Source organism: Solenopsis invicta, unplaced genomic scaffold (genome assembly GCF_016802725.1).
Source record: "Solenopsis invicta isolate M01_SB unplaced genomic scaffold, UNIL_Sinv_3.0 scaffold_582, whole genome shotgun sequence".
Classification (NCBI taxonomy): domain Eukaryota; kingdom Metazoa; phylum Arthropoda; class Insecta; order Hymenoptera; family Formicidae; genus Solenopsis; species Solenopsis invicta.
The window spans coordinates 1-17,002 of NW_024105323.1; the positions used below are offsets into that span (position 1 = coordinate 1).

General features: G+C 36.7%; 2 protein-coding genes across 2 annotated transcripts; one reads left to right on the forward strand and one right to left on the reverse strand.

The window, feature by feature from the left end:
• Positions 1-1,629: 1,629 nt before the first annotated feature.
• Positions 1,630-3,345, reverse strand: LOC120359999. Its single transcript, XM_039459498.1, has one exon. The coding sequence runs from the start codon at positions 3,343-3,345 to the stop codon at positions 1,630-1,632; it is 1,716 nt and encodes a 571-aa protein (XP_039315432.1).
• A 6,957-nt stretch (positions 3,346-10,302) lies between these two features.
• Positions 10,303-12,355, forward strand: LOC113005890. Its single transcript, XM_039459499.1, has 6 exons — positions 10,303-10,487; positions 10,569-10,709; positions 10,828-10,869; positions 10,955-11,138; positions 11,214-11,314; positions 12,128-12,355. The coding sequence occupies exons 2-6, from the start codon at positions 10,650-10,652 to the stop codon at positions 12,353-12,355; spliced, it is 615 nt and encodes a 204-aa protein (XP_039315433.1). The 5' UTR covers positions 10,303-10,487; positions 10,569-10,649.
• The last annotated feature ends 4,647 nt before the right edge of the window (positions 12,356-17,002 follow it).

The window sequence follows — 17,002 nt, forward strand, 5'->3', positions numbered from 1 at the left end:
AACGAACTCACCGAGTGAAGTTCGATTTGAATTATGCTTGTGGTTTTGTCCGTATGGACAATTATAATGTAGTAGCGTTCCTGCTACACTTTGTCACCAACAGTTTAGAATAGGCGCCGAAAAAAGAAAGGTGGCGCCCTTGATCGGGTACTCGCGCCTTCAGTCTCCTACGGTTCTATTCCGTTCCGCCATATCATTTGTTCAGAGAATAAAGCAAATCGCCTAAGTAAATTTTAAGTTTGGGTGGGAGAAAATTCTATTATGGGAGAGAAAAAGGTCCATACGGACAAAACCACAAGCATAATTCAAATCGAACTTCACTCGGTGAGTTCGTTTGATTTTACAATTATGCTCTGTGGTTTTGTCCGTATGGACAATCATAATGTAGATGTTCAGAGGGCGATTTGCGTTTTGAAGAAAGAGAAGAAAACTAGATTCTTCTCGTTAGTTTTTATTGAACATCTTAATACAAAAGAATATATCTTGATAGTAACTTAATGACATTACACGTTTATGCGCTATTAAAACCTGGATTAACAAGTAAGGGAAATGAAAGAAAAGATAAACGCTTTTCGCAGGTTTTAAAATAGCTTCAAGTACTCCTGCTCTTATCTATAAAATCTTATCTATAAGGTGTGAAAATTTTATCTATGAGTTTTTTAAATTCAGTAAGACCTATGAATATTTAAGGCTGTAGGACGGAATTGCTGAATTCTTCCGGATTTATAATTGGACGGTTATAAAAACGCGCAAAAATTTGGGATGACCCCGACCAACCTGCAGCCCGTTTTATTAAATCTAAAGTTACTCCTTTTTGGGCTGCCCGAGAAGTAGAAGCGTGGCGCGTACTGTGTGATGCGAAGAAATCGGTCCTAACTCCACAGTCTTCTAGGCTCGAACGTAACCAGCGACTAATTGTCTGTTGACCAACGGCCCTGTGAGGGCGAACGAAGGAAATGAAAAAGGAATCGTCCGAGGGAGTTCGAAGATTTCGGGTTACCTCTAAATAATGTTTAGCCAATTTGTAAATGCAAAGACTTTCGTTACCTTCAAATGGAGAGAACGAGAAGGACGGTTGTGAACGACCTGGGGCGGATGTTTTAATGCGCCTTGGTACTTTGATAACAAGTTTATCCCCCATAAAAATTTGAGATAGTTTAAAAGACGCAAGCGTCTGTACACGTTGGCCGGTGCCCAAGGCGAGGAGTAGGACCAATTTCTTTGTAATAACATCGAGCGAGAGCGAATCATAAGGGAACCAGGTGACGAGTTTAGCTAGTACTGGAGCCGGGTCCCAAATAAGGTCGTAACGAGGGCGAGGAGGTTTCAGGACTCCTACTCCTTTACAAAAGCGTTTTATTAACGCGTGATTTCCTATCTCGTTATGCGTAATAAGAGAGATAGCGCTACGCATGGTGTTAATTGATGAGTATGAGTTTGCTTGTTGCAGCTCTTGAGCTAAAAACTCTAAAAATTGCGCAGGGCTTGGCGCGAAAGGAGAAATCGAAATGGATTGGCAATAAGACCACCAGTCTTTCAAAGGCTTAGAGTATTGCCTAACTGTTGAACTGGATAATGAGGCTAACATAGTCTCTAGAGCCCTCTGCGGAACTTCTCGATTTTGAAAGGCTAGCCGGATAAGCTCCCTGCCGCCAGGAAAAGAGTTCTCCATGCAGGGTGGTAATCTCTGAAAGGAGAAGAGAGCAAATTGTAAGATGGCGAGAATATTATGGGCTCTTTGGTTAGGAGACGGCAAAACAAGGGAAACCAAGCTTGTGAAGGCCACCAGGGCACTACCACAACACCCTTTGCTTTATCGTTTATAATTTTCCGAAGGACTCGAGGTATTAAAATAAAGGGAGGAAATGCAAAAAATCTTACACCTGACCAAGAAAATGTAAATGCATCTACTCCTATAGAGCCCGGATCTGGGAACCAAGATACGTAAATTGCGCATTTTGCATTAATGATTGAAGCGAATAGATCTATGTCAAAAGGGCCAAATTGTGACCGAATCATTGAAAAGGCGGCTTGTGATAAGGACCACTCAGTATCTAGACTCACTATTCTAGATTCTCGATCAGCGATAGAGTTATCGATCGAGGCAATATAAGATGCAAATAACAAGATATTACGCTTTTCGCACCATGACCAGATTTGTTTTGCTAAGGCTGATAGATGCGGGTACTGAACAGAACCAAAACGATTGATGTATGATATCGCTGTCGTGTTATCTATGCGGAGAAGGATGTTGCAATTAGAAAGATCCTCTGCAAAACATTTCAAACCATAAAAAGCAGCTTTTAGTTCAAGGAAGTTTATATGAGCGGATTTCTCATTTTCCGACCACCATCCTCGGGTATGCAATTCACCGCAAGAAGCGCCCCACCCCGTTAGAGATGCATCTGAAAATATCTCTCGAACTGCTGTATTTGAACGGATAAAATAAGCCTGATTATGATCAGATAAGATCTTAATCCACCATTGGAACTCTTTAGCCAAGTGGAGAGAAATTTTCATTTTGGCCATATAATTACCGTTTTCATCCCTTAGTGCTAGAAATTTTTCTCTCTCGAATTCTTTAGTATACAAGAGTCCGTACTGCACCGCCGGACATATTGAAATTAGCGAGCCGATCATGCTTGCAAAATCTTTAATTCGGCATTTAGATTTTCTTGAGAAATCGGAGATCATTTTAAGAAGAGCTGAGCGCCTTTTGGGGGGAATCGCAATCGACTGTGCCGCGGAATAAAAAATAAACCCCAAGTATTTGCAGGATTGTGCAGGGATAAGTTGCGATTTCGAAAAACTAATAAGGAAACCTAAAGACGAGAGCAAGTTCATGGAAGCGTTTAGATTTTCCAAGCAGTCCTCCCGCGAGGACCCGAAGAGCAGAAAATCATCCAGGTAGACAACCGAGCAAAATCCCTCATTCCGTAATCGGGCCAATACTGGTCTCAAAATTTTAGTGAATATATATGGTGCTGTAGAGAGCCCAAAAGGCAAGGCTGCGAACTCATACGTGATGCTACGCCACTGAAAACGGAGAAAGCGGCGACTTCTGAGAGAGATTGGGACGAGTAAGTAAGCATCTTCCAAATCTATAGTCGCCATCCATGAATCCTGGACCATCAATTGAATCACCATGCGCCAATCCTCTAACTGAAAATGAGGGGGAGATAAAAAATAATTCAAATCTTTTAAATTCAAGATAAAACGCATTCCACCCGATGTCTTTTCTATGAGAAAGAATTGTGATAAAAATTGATCCGCAGAGGGTGAAGTGGCTGTTATAGCACCCTTCGAAAGTAGGCGTAGAATTTCTTTATCGCAGGCCTCGGCCATGGTTGCAGAGAAATTCGGCTCTTGTAAATGATTACGAATAGGCGGAGAAGGGTATTTCATAGCCTCGAATCGCTTTTAATACCTCTGGATCCCGCGTTACCTTTTTCCACTGTAATATATATTTTGAGAGTCTACCAGCCGTTCTTACGTCTTCTAACGGTGAGATCGTGTCCGGGAGCGAGATCGGTGGAGAGTGCTGCGGGATCGGTCCGACTTCGTTCTGGCCCCTGTGCTGCGAACCGTGGGTGCTTGTTTCGACACAGGGGCTTTGCGGTTTCCCTTATAGGTTAGGAGCTACTTCGTTGGCTGTTGTTGACTAGGTTGATAGCCTGTTTTAGTCAATGCAGTAGAACCTGTAGAAAACCTCGATAGATCCTTGCCTGCTTTTTCACAAGCTTGGGCTGACTTCAAGCCTTCTGCAAAAGTCGAGCCAAAGAGCCATTCGTCGACTGCGGATTGGTCGGCTGCTGACTTTCCCACAAATGTCAGACATGGTTTGATGACTGATTGTCTAGCTAGGGACAGCCTATACTGGTGGTCCGCCAATAGGTGGATGCCATCCGCTAATTTTGCAATAGCAGATTTTACATTCGGCTGCAAAGGTCGGCCTTGATAGGCTTTCAAGAGATCTGAAATTCCTGAGCCAAAAGCGTTGAGGCAAGCGCCTACCTGTAACTGAGCTTTACCTTGGTATTCGTCCCGCTTTAAGACGCTATGATGTTTTGACAACGCCGACCTTATTTCGTTGTTTAACTTAGGGGGTCCGATATCTGCTAAATTTCCTTTAATTTCAAATTTTGAGAGTAGATTTGTAGATCTTCTTTCAGACCCGAGCGAACTTCACCTTTAGTAGATTCGAAAACCGTAGGGTTCCAGGGAGACTCATTTGAAACTGGATGCTCTCCGAACAATTCGTTTATCAGAGAAGCGTCATTTTCTTTATCTAAATCTGGCGAGCTCGTAATAATTACCTCAGGGTCAAAGCAAACTGTCGGTGGACACCGTTGGTCTGAAAAAAGGAAAAAAGCATGGTCAGATAAGGCAATCGGTTATGTTCCTTCTTTGCCATAACGAAGGAACATACCTGGTTCGCCGCCCCGGTTCTGAAGAACCGTCTGCCCATCTGCCTGCTCGTTAACCTCTGTGTGAGAGATTTGTAGCTCTCCCAACAGGGAAGGATCAGTATCCTTTGCAACAATGTTTCCCGGTACGATGTCCTCTGGTACGACGTCCTGGATATGACCCGAAGTGTCTATTTCGGGAATCCTCGGAGTGTACTCTCTCATAAAAGCGAGGATCTCCCTGAGTGCCGAAGTCAACTCATCACGTTGAGATGAGAGGGCAGGGGAGTCCCCGCGCGAGGCGCGTGAGCTAACCTCTATTGAGGATGCATCGAGATCTGTCTGATAGACGGGATCTCTCGATGAATTTCTTGAATCTCGTTCCCGTGAACGTCGCACAGAACGATAACGATGCATGTGCTTATGTTTAGGCATATCGAGAACGATAATTCACTGCAAAATAATCGAGTAGAGAAACGAACTAACTGTTGGTTGCGTGCAACAGAAAAACAATGATATGGCGGAACGGAATAGAACCGTAGGAGACTGAAGGCGCGAGTACCCGATCAAGGGCGCCACCTTTCTTTTATCGGGGCCTATTCTAAACTGTTGGTGACAAAGTGTAGCAGGAACGCTACTACATTATAATTGTCCATACGGACAAAACCACAGAGCATAATCATAATAACTACACGGCCTTTTTTTAGCAGTAGAATAATTTTCTGTGTGTATATAAGAATTATATTTATTCAAAACGTGTTCTGAATCCTAATAAAGTTTAACACTAGTCAATATTAAAGTTAATATGAAAAAATTTGATATGTTTATTATACATACACTACTCAAAAGAAAATAGGGAACACTTTCCAGACACCAAAAATTAGGCTATTTTCAAATGACTGTAACTCGGTGAAAAATCATCGTAGATAAAAAATAAAAAAGCATTTTGAAGCTTGAAGATCCAACTTTAACGCTTTATCAGCAGATTTTCAAAATTCTTTTAACTTCCTTGTCTTATGCAGTAAAAAAGCACACCCTGTTTTGTTCCTTAAAATTTCGTATTTTTGACACTTTGCAGCTCGACCAACAAATTTTTTTCGAACAATTCAAGTAAAGCTTCATAAACTACAACATTTTGCCTACAAAATGCTTTTTTTAAAATTTCTCTACGATTTTTTTTGACCGAGTTACGCTACTTTGAAGCTAAATCTGCATTTTTTACAAATGATATCCGTACTCCGTGAAAAATCATCGTAGACAAAAAATCAAAAAACCATTTTAAAGCTCGAAGTTCCAGCTTTAACATGCTGTTAATGGTTTTCAAAAATTTTCTCAATTTCTTAGTACTATGCCCCAAAAAAGATACACTGTTTTTTCCTTAAAATAACGTATTTTTAACAGCCTGTAGCTCAATAAAAAAATTTTTCTCGACAAATCCAATGCAAGTGCCATAAAGTATGACATTTTCTCTACAAAATGCTTTTTTTAAAGTTTTCTCTACGATTTTTTTTGACCGAGTTACAAGACTTTGAAGATATACATTTTTTACAGTACATTTTTCCGAAAAATGACGTCTACCGCCGACATTAGCATTACCCAATGTGCACCACGTGGAGGTTGTCGGTCGGATTTTTGCACATCGTGTGTGTGTGTGTGTGAGTGTGTGTGTGTGTGTGTGTGTGTGTGTGTGTGTGTGTGTGTGTGTGTGTGTGTGTGTGTATGTATGTATCACAGCAGAGATAAGGACCCCGCAGTTCGTCACTTCTGCAGTATTTAATGACTCCAAACCCTCTCTGCTGTGTGTGTATGCGCTCGCGCGCATGAGAGTTCAATAGTGTGTATTTCCTCCTCTCTGATCAATTACTGCTTGCAAGCGTTCTCGCATATTTATACATCTTGCAATACGATCTTGCGGAATGTTGTGCCAAATTTCCGTTAAAATTTCTCCCAATTCTTCTAAATTTCGCGGCTGTTCCTCGCGACGCCTTAATCGTCGTTCCATTTCATCCCAAATGTGCTCGATTGGATTTAAGTCCGGGCTATTGGCGGGATGATTTAACAGTCTAATTGCGTGTCGTTGAAAAAAACGTCGCGTTATATTCGCCGTATGAGGTCGAGCGTTGTCCTGCATAAAAATAAAATTCCGACAGGTTCGATTTAATAGCAAAACGTGTAGTCGTAGAATATCGTTGATATAACGAACACCCGTCATTGCCGGAGGTGGCAGGATCACTAGATCACTTCGTCTTGTAAGTGATATACACCCCCACACCATCACGGAACCGCCGTTGTAGGATCGTATTGGCATAACGCAATGTCTATCATAGCGTTCATTTCGTCGATGCCAAGTACGTATACGAGCATCATTGCCATAAAGGCAAAAACATGATTCGTCGGAGAAATATACATTTCTCCAATCCTGTGAACTGTAAACATATAGTCGTCTTAGTCTAAAAAAAATCTCTTTTTAGACAAAGATGACCATATGTAAACATTGCATGCTCAATACAATAAAATTTTGTTTAGTACGCCGGCGATTCTCGCAGTGTGATAAGCGACACGGAATTTTCAAAATGCCGCGTAGACATTTATCGGCCGTAGAAGTTGCACGCATAATTGCGCTTTTGCAACAAGGTTTTAGTATGCGTTATGTGGCGCAAGATATTGGTGCATCTGTGTCCGTAGTGAGTAGAGCTTGGTTACGATATCAAGACACGGGAAATTACACGAGACGTGAAGGTAGTGGTCGTTCTCGATTAACGACAAATAGACAAGATCGAGCCATTGTTCGTTATGCATTAGAAAGACGAATAATTACCGCAAGAAACATTCGTAATGACATTCATTTGCGCCATGTGTGCGAACAAACAATTCGCAACCGTTTGAGAGAAGCCGGTCTTCGTTCTCGTGTTCGTGCACAAGTACCAAGACTCACACTCGTACATCGCCAAGTACGTTATCAATTTGCGCGCGATCACATAAATTGGACCGCTAGGGATTGGAGAAATGTATATTTCCCCGACGAATCACGTTTTTGCCTTTATGGCAATGATGCTCGTATACGTACTTGGCGTCGACGAAATGAACGCTATGATCGACGTTGCGTTATGCCAATACGATCCTACAACGGCGGTTCCGTGATGGTGTGGGGGTGTATATCACTTACAAGACGAAGTGATCTAGTGATCCTGCCACCTCCGGCAATGACGGGTGTTCGTTATATCAACGATATTCTACGACCACATGTTTTGCTATTAAATCGAACCTGTCGGAACTTTATTTTTATGCAGGACAACGCTCGACCTCATACGGCGAATATAACGCGACGTTTTTTTCAACGACACGCAATTAGACTGTTAAATCATCCCGCCAATAGCCCGGACTTAAATCCAATCGAGCACATTTGGGATGAAATGGAACGACGATTAAGGCGTCACGAGGAACAGCCGCGAAATTTAGAAGAATTGGGAGAAATTTTAACGGAAATTTCTCACAACATTCCGCAAGATCGTATTGCAAGATGTATAAATATGCGAGAACGCTTGCAAGCAGTAATTGATCAGAGAGGAGGAAATACACACTATTGAACTCTCATGCGCGCGAGCGCATACACACACAGCAGAGAGGGTTTGGAGTCATTAAATACTGCAGAAGTGACGAACTGCGGGGTCCTTACCTCTGCTGTGATACATACATACACACACACACACACACACACACACACACACACACACACACACACACACACTCACACACACACACACACGATGTGCAAAAATCCGACCGACAACCTCCACGTGGTGCACATTGGGTAATGCTAATGTCGGCGGTAGACGTCATTTTTCGGAAAAATGTACTGTAAAAAATGTATATCTTCAAAGTCTTGTAACTCGGTCAAAAAAAAATCGTAGAGAAAACTTTAAAAAAAGCATTTTGTAGAGAAAATGTCATACTTTATGGCACTTGCATTGGATTTGTCGAGAAAAATTTTTTTATTGAGCTACAGGCTGTTAAAAATACGTTATTTTAAGGAAAAAACAGTGTATCTTTTTTGGGGCATAGTACTAAGAAATTGAGAAAATTTTTGAAAACCATTAACAGCATGTTAAAGCTGGAACTTCGAGCTTTAAAATGGTTTTTTGATTTTTTGTCTACGATGATTTTTCACGGAGTACGGATATCATTTGTAAAAAATGCAGGTTTAGCTTCAAAGTAGCGTAACTCGGTCAAAAAAAATCGTAGAGAAATTTTAAAAAAAGCATTTTGTAGGCAAAATGTTGTAGTTTATGAAGCTTTACTTGAATTGTTCGAAAAAAATTTGTTGGTCGAGCTGCAAAGTGTCAAAAATACGAAATTTTAAGGAACAAAACAGGGTGTGCTTTTTTACTGCATAAGACAAGGAAGTTAAAAGAATTTTGAAAATCTGCTGATAGAGCGTTAAAGTTGGATCTTCAAGCTTCAAAATGCTTTTTTTATTTTTTATCTACGATGATTTTTCACCGAGTTACAGTCATTTGAAAATAGCCTAATTTTTGGTGTCTGGAAAGTGTTCCCTATTTTCTTTTGAGTAGTGTATATAGTCAAGAAAAGAAAAACACGTTTCAATAAAAATATTTATCTGTTTTGAAGGAAAACATTATTTTTTTAGATTCAAATATTACATTCACTTATGTAGAGAATAATTGTTTACCTTTAAAAAGAAAATGTGTTTTTAGTGCTAAAGTACTATTTCTTTAAGAATAAGTAATTTGTTAACTTGAAGCAAGAGAATAACATTCTTACTGCAAACGTAAGAAATTCTTTATTCAATTAAGATAAATCCTTTTCTTAAAAAAAAACATTTACCTAGTTGAAATCTTTTTTCAATAATTAAAACAAAATTTTTTAATCAAATTTTTGAAAGATGGCTTGAGGCACTATAATACGTACTCGTAAATCTATGGCAAGATCAACAAAGTTCAATAATAGTATTTCAATGCGTTAATAGACTAAACAAAGCGTTGAAATCCTAATATTAAATTTTACGGAATGTGGCATAAGTTAGTGGTTATTTTAGTTCGTAAATTCATAAGAGTTTTGCAAATATTATAAAAACGTTTGTAATATTATAATGTCTTATATTATTTAAAATATAAATATACTTCGAAATATAAATAGATGCTGTGAGAGCCAACACTGGATGTTCGTGTGTAATTAATATACGTATTGACAATCAATTATAGATACAATAATAGATGTTTTGATTCTCGATTTGGATCATCTTTAATATAGTATTACGCACTCAAATAGATAAGTAATAATACATCCGTACAACGGATAACTAACAATACATCCGTAACACTGAAGATGATCCAAATTGAGGATCGAAACGTCTATTATTGTATCTGTAATAATTGATTGTTAATACCCATACACAGAAGGCTGCAGAAATATTGTTGCAACATTGCAGCAACATTGCTGCAATGTTGTAACATTGCTGCAACATTGCAACAATATTGTTGCAAGTTTTGTGATGTATGGGTACACCCAACGTTTTTAATTCTTTCCTTGGGTAAATTTCCAAACGAAACGACTAAAGCTTATTAGTCGTTACGTTAATCACGGGCTGTGAGTATTAAGAAAGGTGGTGACTTCTCAGTTTGAAAAATTTCTCCAGGGAAAGAATTAAAAACATTGGGTGTATATATATTAATTACACACGAACATCCAGTGTTGGCTCTCACGGCATTTATATTTCGATTTACGTGCTCAGAGTCTTTCCTCATTTAATAAATATACTTATTTTCATGTTCGGTTCAAAAAATAATTTATCGTGAAACTTACAAGCATTTTACACATCTAAAACAATTGATTGTACATCATGGATGTCTGCCAATTGGGCGAGTTATTTGTTTTGGAGAAACTGAACAAGAAGTGAAAGATGAAATAAGTACGAAAAGTACGAATGTGCGGCCTATAGAAAGTTGTCTCACTGCCTCGGAAATAAGCGAAGATGAAGTCGCTGAGAAAAAGCAACCTGACCCAAAGGGCCATACTGATGTTATTAAAAGAAAAGTCGAATTACTGAAGTTAAAGCAAATAGTATGGAAGGCTTACAATAATATTTCTTTTAATACTACATATATTAATTGTATAAAGAATTGATACGAATTATTAATACAGGAAAAAAAAAGAAAAAGAGATACTGTTGACAAAATAAATACAACGAAGAAATTTGAAATAGAGGCCACACCGAGCGAGGAAATGTCAAATGATAAAGAAAAGGATAAAGAGAATAAATCAGCTGCTGCTAATTCTTGTAAGGTAATAAATAATTTCACTTATTTATGCTGCCTCAGCGCGATTTTCGTCTTCTTGGCCTAACTATTGTATTGAATAGGATGAGTAACAGTCAAAATTTTAACACTATATTATGTTGCAGACAATATCTTTCACGGAGAAGAATGATAACTGTACTGAAATTGTAAGTTTATAAAATAATGTAATATATTCGTTTACTGTCACCAGCATTTTTTTGTTAATATATATTAATATATCATTATGTATAGAAAAAAAAGTATGCACGTGTCAAAGAGAAAAATATTGATTTGGAGCAAAGATTGAAGAAAAAAGATGCAGAGATCGAAGCTCTGAAAACACAAGCAGAGCAGGAGCGAGTTTTGATAGCTGAGTGCATGCGCACATGTGTAGATTTCCAAAAACAAGTAATTGCTGAATTTAACGAAATGAAAGGTAAAAATGAAAACCTCACTTAATCATATGAAGTGCATTGAGAAATTTAAATTATCTAATAAACATTTTGTACAGATATTGTTCGCCATTTGAGGCAGAATAATCCGGAAACAGCGGACCCAAATGGAGCCTACCTAGCTGTTGGATCACAAAGAAAGGAAGGACTTATGGAAAATGTAAGTAATATAGATGAAAACATTTTTGTCAATGTGTATTTTCGAAATAAAGTTGTAATGTGTCCCTAAAGATGAAAAATAACTCGTTACTTGCAACGAAGTTGTAATTAAAGTTACTTTTCTTACTATCAATCAGAGTTGGCAAAGTTACTTTATAAAAGTAACTCGTTACAGTAATTAAAAAATTAACAAATTGTTACTATTCTTGATACTTCTTTTTACATTAATAAAATATTATATTATTATTGGTTAATGTAATAATGAAAAATCCCAGAAAATTGATTTTCTTATTCGTGCCTCAATTAATGATGGCCTCTTATCAAATTGTCCGTAAAAATCTAATATGGTAGAATTTAATCATTGGTTATATTATATAAATATAAAAGCAAGAATAAATCATAATCGATTGCTACTTATTGTTTTTTGTTGGTTTAGCAAGCAAGTTTATATAATACATTGCCGTGCGTTAAATGCGTTGTATTAAATGCAACCTCTATGAAAAATTGTCAGAAATTAGTTGCTGCTACGTTATTTAAGAAAAACTACATTTGTGTGCACCCAGTAATTGATTAGCACTTTACACTTTATTAAAAATACTTTATAATAATAGGCTTTTCAAGAAATGACACAAATGGATACACAAATTTTATTTTTATTTCTCACAGAATTTTAAACAAAGTCAGAATGACTTTGTCGATTTGTGTTGTTGGAAAGCTATATGTTAACCATATATAATAAATTAACAGGTCTAATCATGCACAACGTAATTGTAAACAATACTAATTTTTTAAACACACTAATTTTTTTGTCTAGGTTCATATTGGAAGAGATTTATGGATACCTGCGGGACAATTTGATACCTTACTATGCCAGAAAAAACCAACGGTATTTGTAAAGGAATTGGCGAAAATCGTAATTGGAGATAAGACATTGGAAAAAAGCACTGTTACTGGAAAAATTTCGAACAGAAGCAAAGGGAATAATACTGTGCCTGAAAAATTAGATGGTCGCAAATTAGCAGCTATAAAAGATATTTGTTAACTATTACTAATTTATAATTATTTACTGATTATGCATAACGTAATTTGTTGGTGGTAAATTTTATGTTGACAGATTCATTAGCATTTTTTCTCTCTACAAATTATTTTGACAAGATGGATATGGTGACAAAACAGAATCATTTAAATAACATCGGCAATTATATAAGTGCCTACATTGCTGATTTAAAAAAAAAGAAGCGAATACAAGAGAAATTCGCATTTGCCAAAAAAGGTATAAAATGAAAATGTAGAAAAATAATTAGGTACTTATTTGTGACAAAATATATAATCATGACATTTATATTTACAGATTCCGAAAATAACACGGTGCAAGCATCACAAGATAATAATTCTGCTACTGAATCTGATGAATCTGAAAATGACCAAAGAGTGAAAAGTGTCAACACAGATACTTAACAAGTAAAAAAGAATATTTTTAGTCATATATATTAGAAAATAATACAAACGCAAGGAAAAAATTTTGAAAAAGCGATGAAATTTGCGAATTTATAATATACGTTATTCGAAGGTCATTTCGAAAAAAGGGAGATTTTAATTGTGTTTTTTTTTGTTTTTTAAGTTGTATGTGAATGCAAACGTACACAATAGTGTAAGCAAAATTTTATTTTTTTTAATTCAATTTTTATTTGATCTTTCCTTAGCAACAATTTAATCGTTTTGATTAACAAATGCAATATTGTAATTAGGCTGCAAAAATGTACATATAAACTATATATAAATATATATAGGAAACACAAGATTATTTTTTTCTTAACGAATGTTAAATAACTATACATATATTAGACGATAGCGATGAAATTTGTGACACTAACGTCGAGACGAATGATAATAACGTGCATGATAGCGAAGACGAGAAAATATCTGAATCAGAAAATAATAAGCAGGACAACTTTTACGACGATACACATGACTTCATCGGATGCCACATATTTGAAGAACGTGATAATGTTTGAAGCATCTAACACAAGTGCATGGGAAGTTTTTAATATGGTTCAAGCTATTACACTACGCTTTAATTTTTCACAAGAAGCAAAACATGCCGTTCTCGAATTCGTACGAATCTTGGCTGGACCAAAGTTTGCAAATTTTCAAATGATAAAGTATTCGATTGCAAAATTATTCAATCCTCCAGAAAAATGCGTATCTTATGTATTTTATTGCTCCCAATGTGGTATAAGTATGTTTTATAAGTCATGAAGCAAATGTACAATATAATTTGTATTATTGTTAATTGAGTACTTATGATATACATTAAATACATCAATGCAATATAACAACTGCACTGTAATTATTAGGCATAAAGCGCTAAAATGCGGATCTTTATATGTATCTACATGAAGTGATTCTATATTAGCACATGAATAAATATTAATGCAAGAAGATAAAATAAAAAAATTTAAATTAAATTAAAAGACGGAAGTCAATTTAAAATACGTCTGCACAGTCTGCGTCTGCTAATCGTGGATCACCTCAACATTGAAATATTTTACCAATCGAAACAGCTAGTTTCGATTGGTAAAATATTTTAATGTATTCTGTAGAATGTATCGAGTTAGGAAATGGTTACCTGACATTGTTCCCCGTAGATTATTGCGATCGAAGTACTTACAAAAAGGGAAATCAATAAAAGAAGAAATGCGATGAATATTAATATTTTGTACTGAGTCTAAACAGAAATATATGTAGAGAAGAAATATATGGCACGTGATTAAAAAAAAAACAGTATTTTATTGCAGGATAGGTTTAGATACAACAAACTGTTATATTATATATAAATAAAGTTACAGCTGAAGATAAATATAAACGTGACATTTTTTACAGAGATGATTTACACAGTAATGTATGTAATATAACGAATGTTGTATTTAGATGTATGTTCCTCATTTCGCATCTACATTTATTGAGATTTGTTATGTCTGTCATTTTTTTTAAATGAATCATTCCGATTTGAAATGAATCGGAAATCATCCGATTCATTCCAATTCGAAATGAATCGGAAATCATCCGATTCATTCCAATTCGAAATGAATCAGAAATCATGCGATTCATTCAGATTTGAAATGATTCGGAAATCATCCGATTCATCCCGATTTGAAATGAATCGGAAATCATCCGATTCATCCCGATTCGAAATGAATCAGAAATCATCCGATTCATTCCGATTCGAAATGATTCGGAAATCATCCGATTCATCCCGATACGAAATGAATCGGAAATCATCCGATTCATTCCAATTCGAAATGAATCGGAAATCATCCGATTCATTCCGATTCGAAATGATTCGGAAATCATCCGATTCATCCCGATTCAAAATGAATCGGAAATCATCCGATTCATTCCGATTCGAAATGATTCGGAAATCTTCCGATTCGAAATGATTCGGGAATCATCCGATTCATCCCGATTCGAAATGAATCGGAAATAATCCGATTCATCCCGATTCAAAATGAATCGGAAATCACCCGATTCATCCCGATTCGAAATGAATCGGAAATCATCCGATTCATTCCGATTCGAAATAATTCGGAAATCATCCGATTCATCCCGATGCGAAATGAATCGGAAATCATCCGATTCATCCCGATGCGAAATGAATCGGAAATCATCCGATTCATTCCGATTCGAAATAATTTGGAAATCATCTGATTCATTCCGATTCGAAATGATTCGGAAATCATCCGATTCATTCCGATTCGAAATGAATCGGAAATAATCCGATTCATCTCGATTTGAAATCAATCGGAAATCATCCGATTCATTCCGATTCGAAATGAATCAGAAATCATCCGATTCATTCCGATTCGAAATGAATCGGAAATAATCCGATTCATCCCGATTTGAAATGAATCGGAAATAATCCGATTTATCCCGATTTGAAATGAATCGGAAATAATCCGATTTATCCCGATTTGAAATTAATCGGAAATAATCCGATTCATCCCGATTTGAAATGAATCGGAAATCTTCTGATTCACTTTGCAAATTTCCGATGCACTAATCCGATTAAAACCGATTCCAATTAATAACTGATTGACTCCCATTGGATTCGACGTTGCACAATCCTATAAGAACCTATTAAATCCTATTTAAAGGTAATGTGAAATATCCCATTAATTCCTATTCGGCATTTTCTTATCATATCTGGGTATATTCCGATTGAATCCCATTGCATTTATTCCGATTCATTCCGATTTGAAATGAATCGGAAATCATCCTATTCATTTTGGAAATTTCCGATGCACTAATCCGATTAAAACCGATTCCAATTTTTTCAATTGGTTTTAATCGGAAATTTTAAGCAGGGATGCAATACGTGCATCACATTGAATAGGCAACGGTCGGATGACGCGGCATAACAAAGCAACAAAAAAGGGACACAAATAAACAAAGAAGCGAAGCTTGTACGGGTTCGAACCTTTCCGGGTCGCACGCGGTTATCACCCAGTCATAAACATCGTCTGGACGATGCGGCGCCGATATTACAATTGCAGGGCGGTTGTAAATAATTGCCCTGGGACAATATCGCTAGTCCTGGGACCGTCGGCAATCGTTCGTCGGCCGATCGTCTTTATTCGCTGCGCTTGGAAACCGAACATCCGAATCGCCCAATCGGGGCGAGGATCTTGGAAATCGGAACCAAGTGGGGCGAGAACGTGGCGATTCCTAAATTAATAAATAAGGGTCTGGAAGGCTCTCCGGCACCTTTTTCTAGTCCGACTTCATCGCGGTAAAGTCCAAGTGTTCGCTCTCCCTGCCGTGCCTCCGCGAGCTCGCCTATTCGATAACCACGCGAAGGGTCGTATCTCTGATACGAGCTCAGGGCGAAATACGCTCCTGAGCCGATAACATAGGGGCAATCGTCGCACGGCGTCGTCGCCCTAGTGCTCGGCGAGAATACTCGACCAGCGCAACTCGCAACGAGATAGTGTAACGCGATAACTTAATATAAGAAACATGCTGTAAGTGATAATTATTAAGGTAAATAAATAAGCGAAAATTAAGCAGTGATGAAAATTAAGTTTTTCCCACTGAACACTATATGTACATGGACTGTGAGTATCCTAAGTAGCAAACAATATTTTTAAAAGTATTTTTAACATATTTAGAAAACATTTTTAGAAACGTTATAGATAATGTTAAGTCTCCTTTATTTAATTAAAAAAACATTTATTTTAATACAAGGATAATTTTTTTAACATTTAGTAAACGTTTTTTTCAACATTAAAAAAAATGTGAATATTAAATATATGTGTTTAAAACGTTTTTAAAATATTTATTTAATATTAAAAAACATTTTTTTAAATGTAAAGTAAACGTTTTTTAATGAAATAAAAGGAACTTATCCCATTATTTTTAACGTTTTTAAAATGTTTCGAAAATTTTTTTAACAATGTTGTTTGCTGCTTGGGTATTATATAGGGTCATTACTTGATGAAATTTTTCGTGGGACAGCATCAATTGCCGTAGATGTACTTGCACAGATTGTGTTTCTTTTCTTACCACGTATTAAAACTTGTTTCGCTTTTCTATTTATCAACCGTTATTTAGTATGATGGAAAACAATTGTTATTTTTATAATTTTTCTCATTTCTTTTTGAGTAAACATTTATCAAAAATATTTAAAAAT

What these genes read in the sequence shown, in the direction of transcription:
- LOC120359999 (XM_039459498.1), bottom strand. Translation starts at nt 3,345, where the DNA reads ATGGCCGAGGCCTGCGATAAAGAAATTCTACGCCTACTTTCGAAGGGT.
- LOC113005890 (XM_039459499.1), top strand. Translation starts at nt 10,650, where the DNA reads ATGTCAAATGATAAAGAAAAGGATAAAGAGAATAAATCAGCTGCTGCT. An exon ending in CTGCTGCTAATTCTTGTAAG is followed by an intron (nt 10,710 to 10,827) that starts GTAATAAATAAT and finishes ATTATGTTGCAG; the next exon opens with ACAATATCTTTCACGGAGAA. An exon ending in ATGATAACTGTACTGAAATT is followed by an intron (nt 10,870 to 10,954) that starts GTAAGTTTATAA and finishes CATTATGTATAG; the next exon opens with AAAAAAAAGTATGCACGTGT.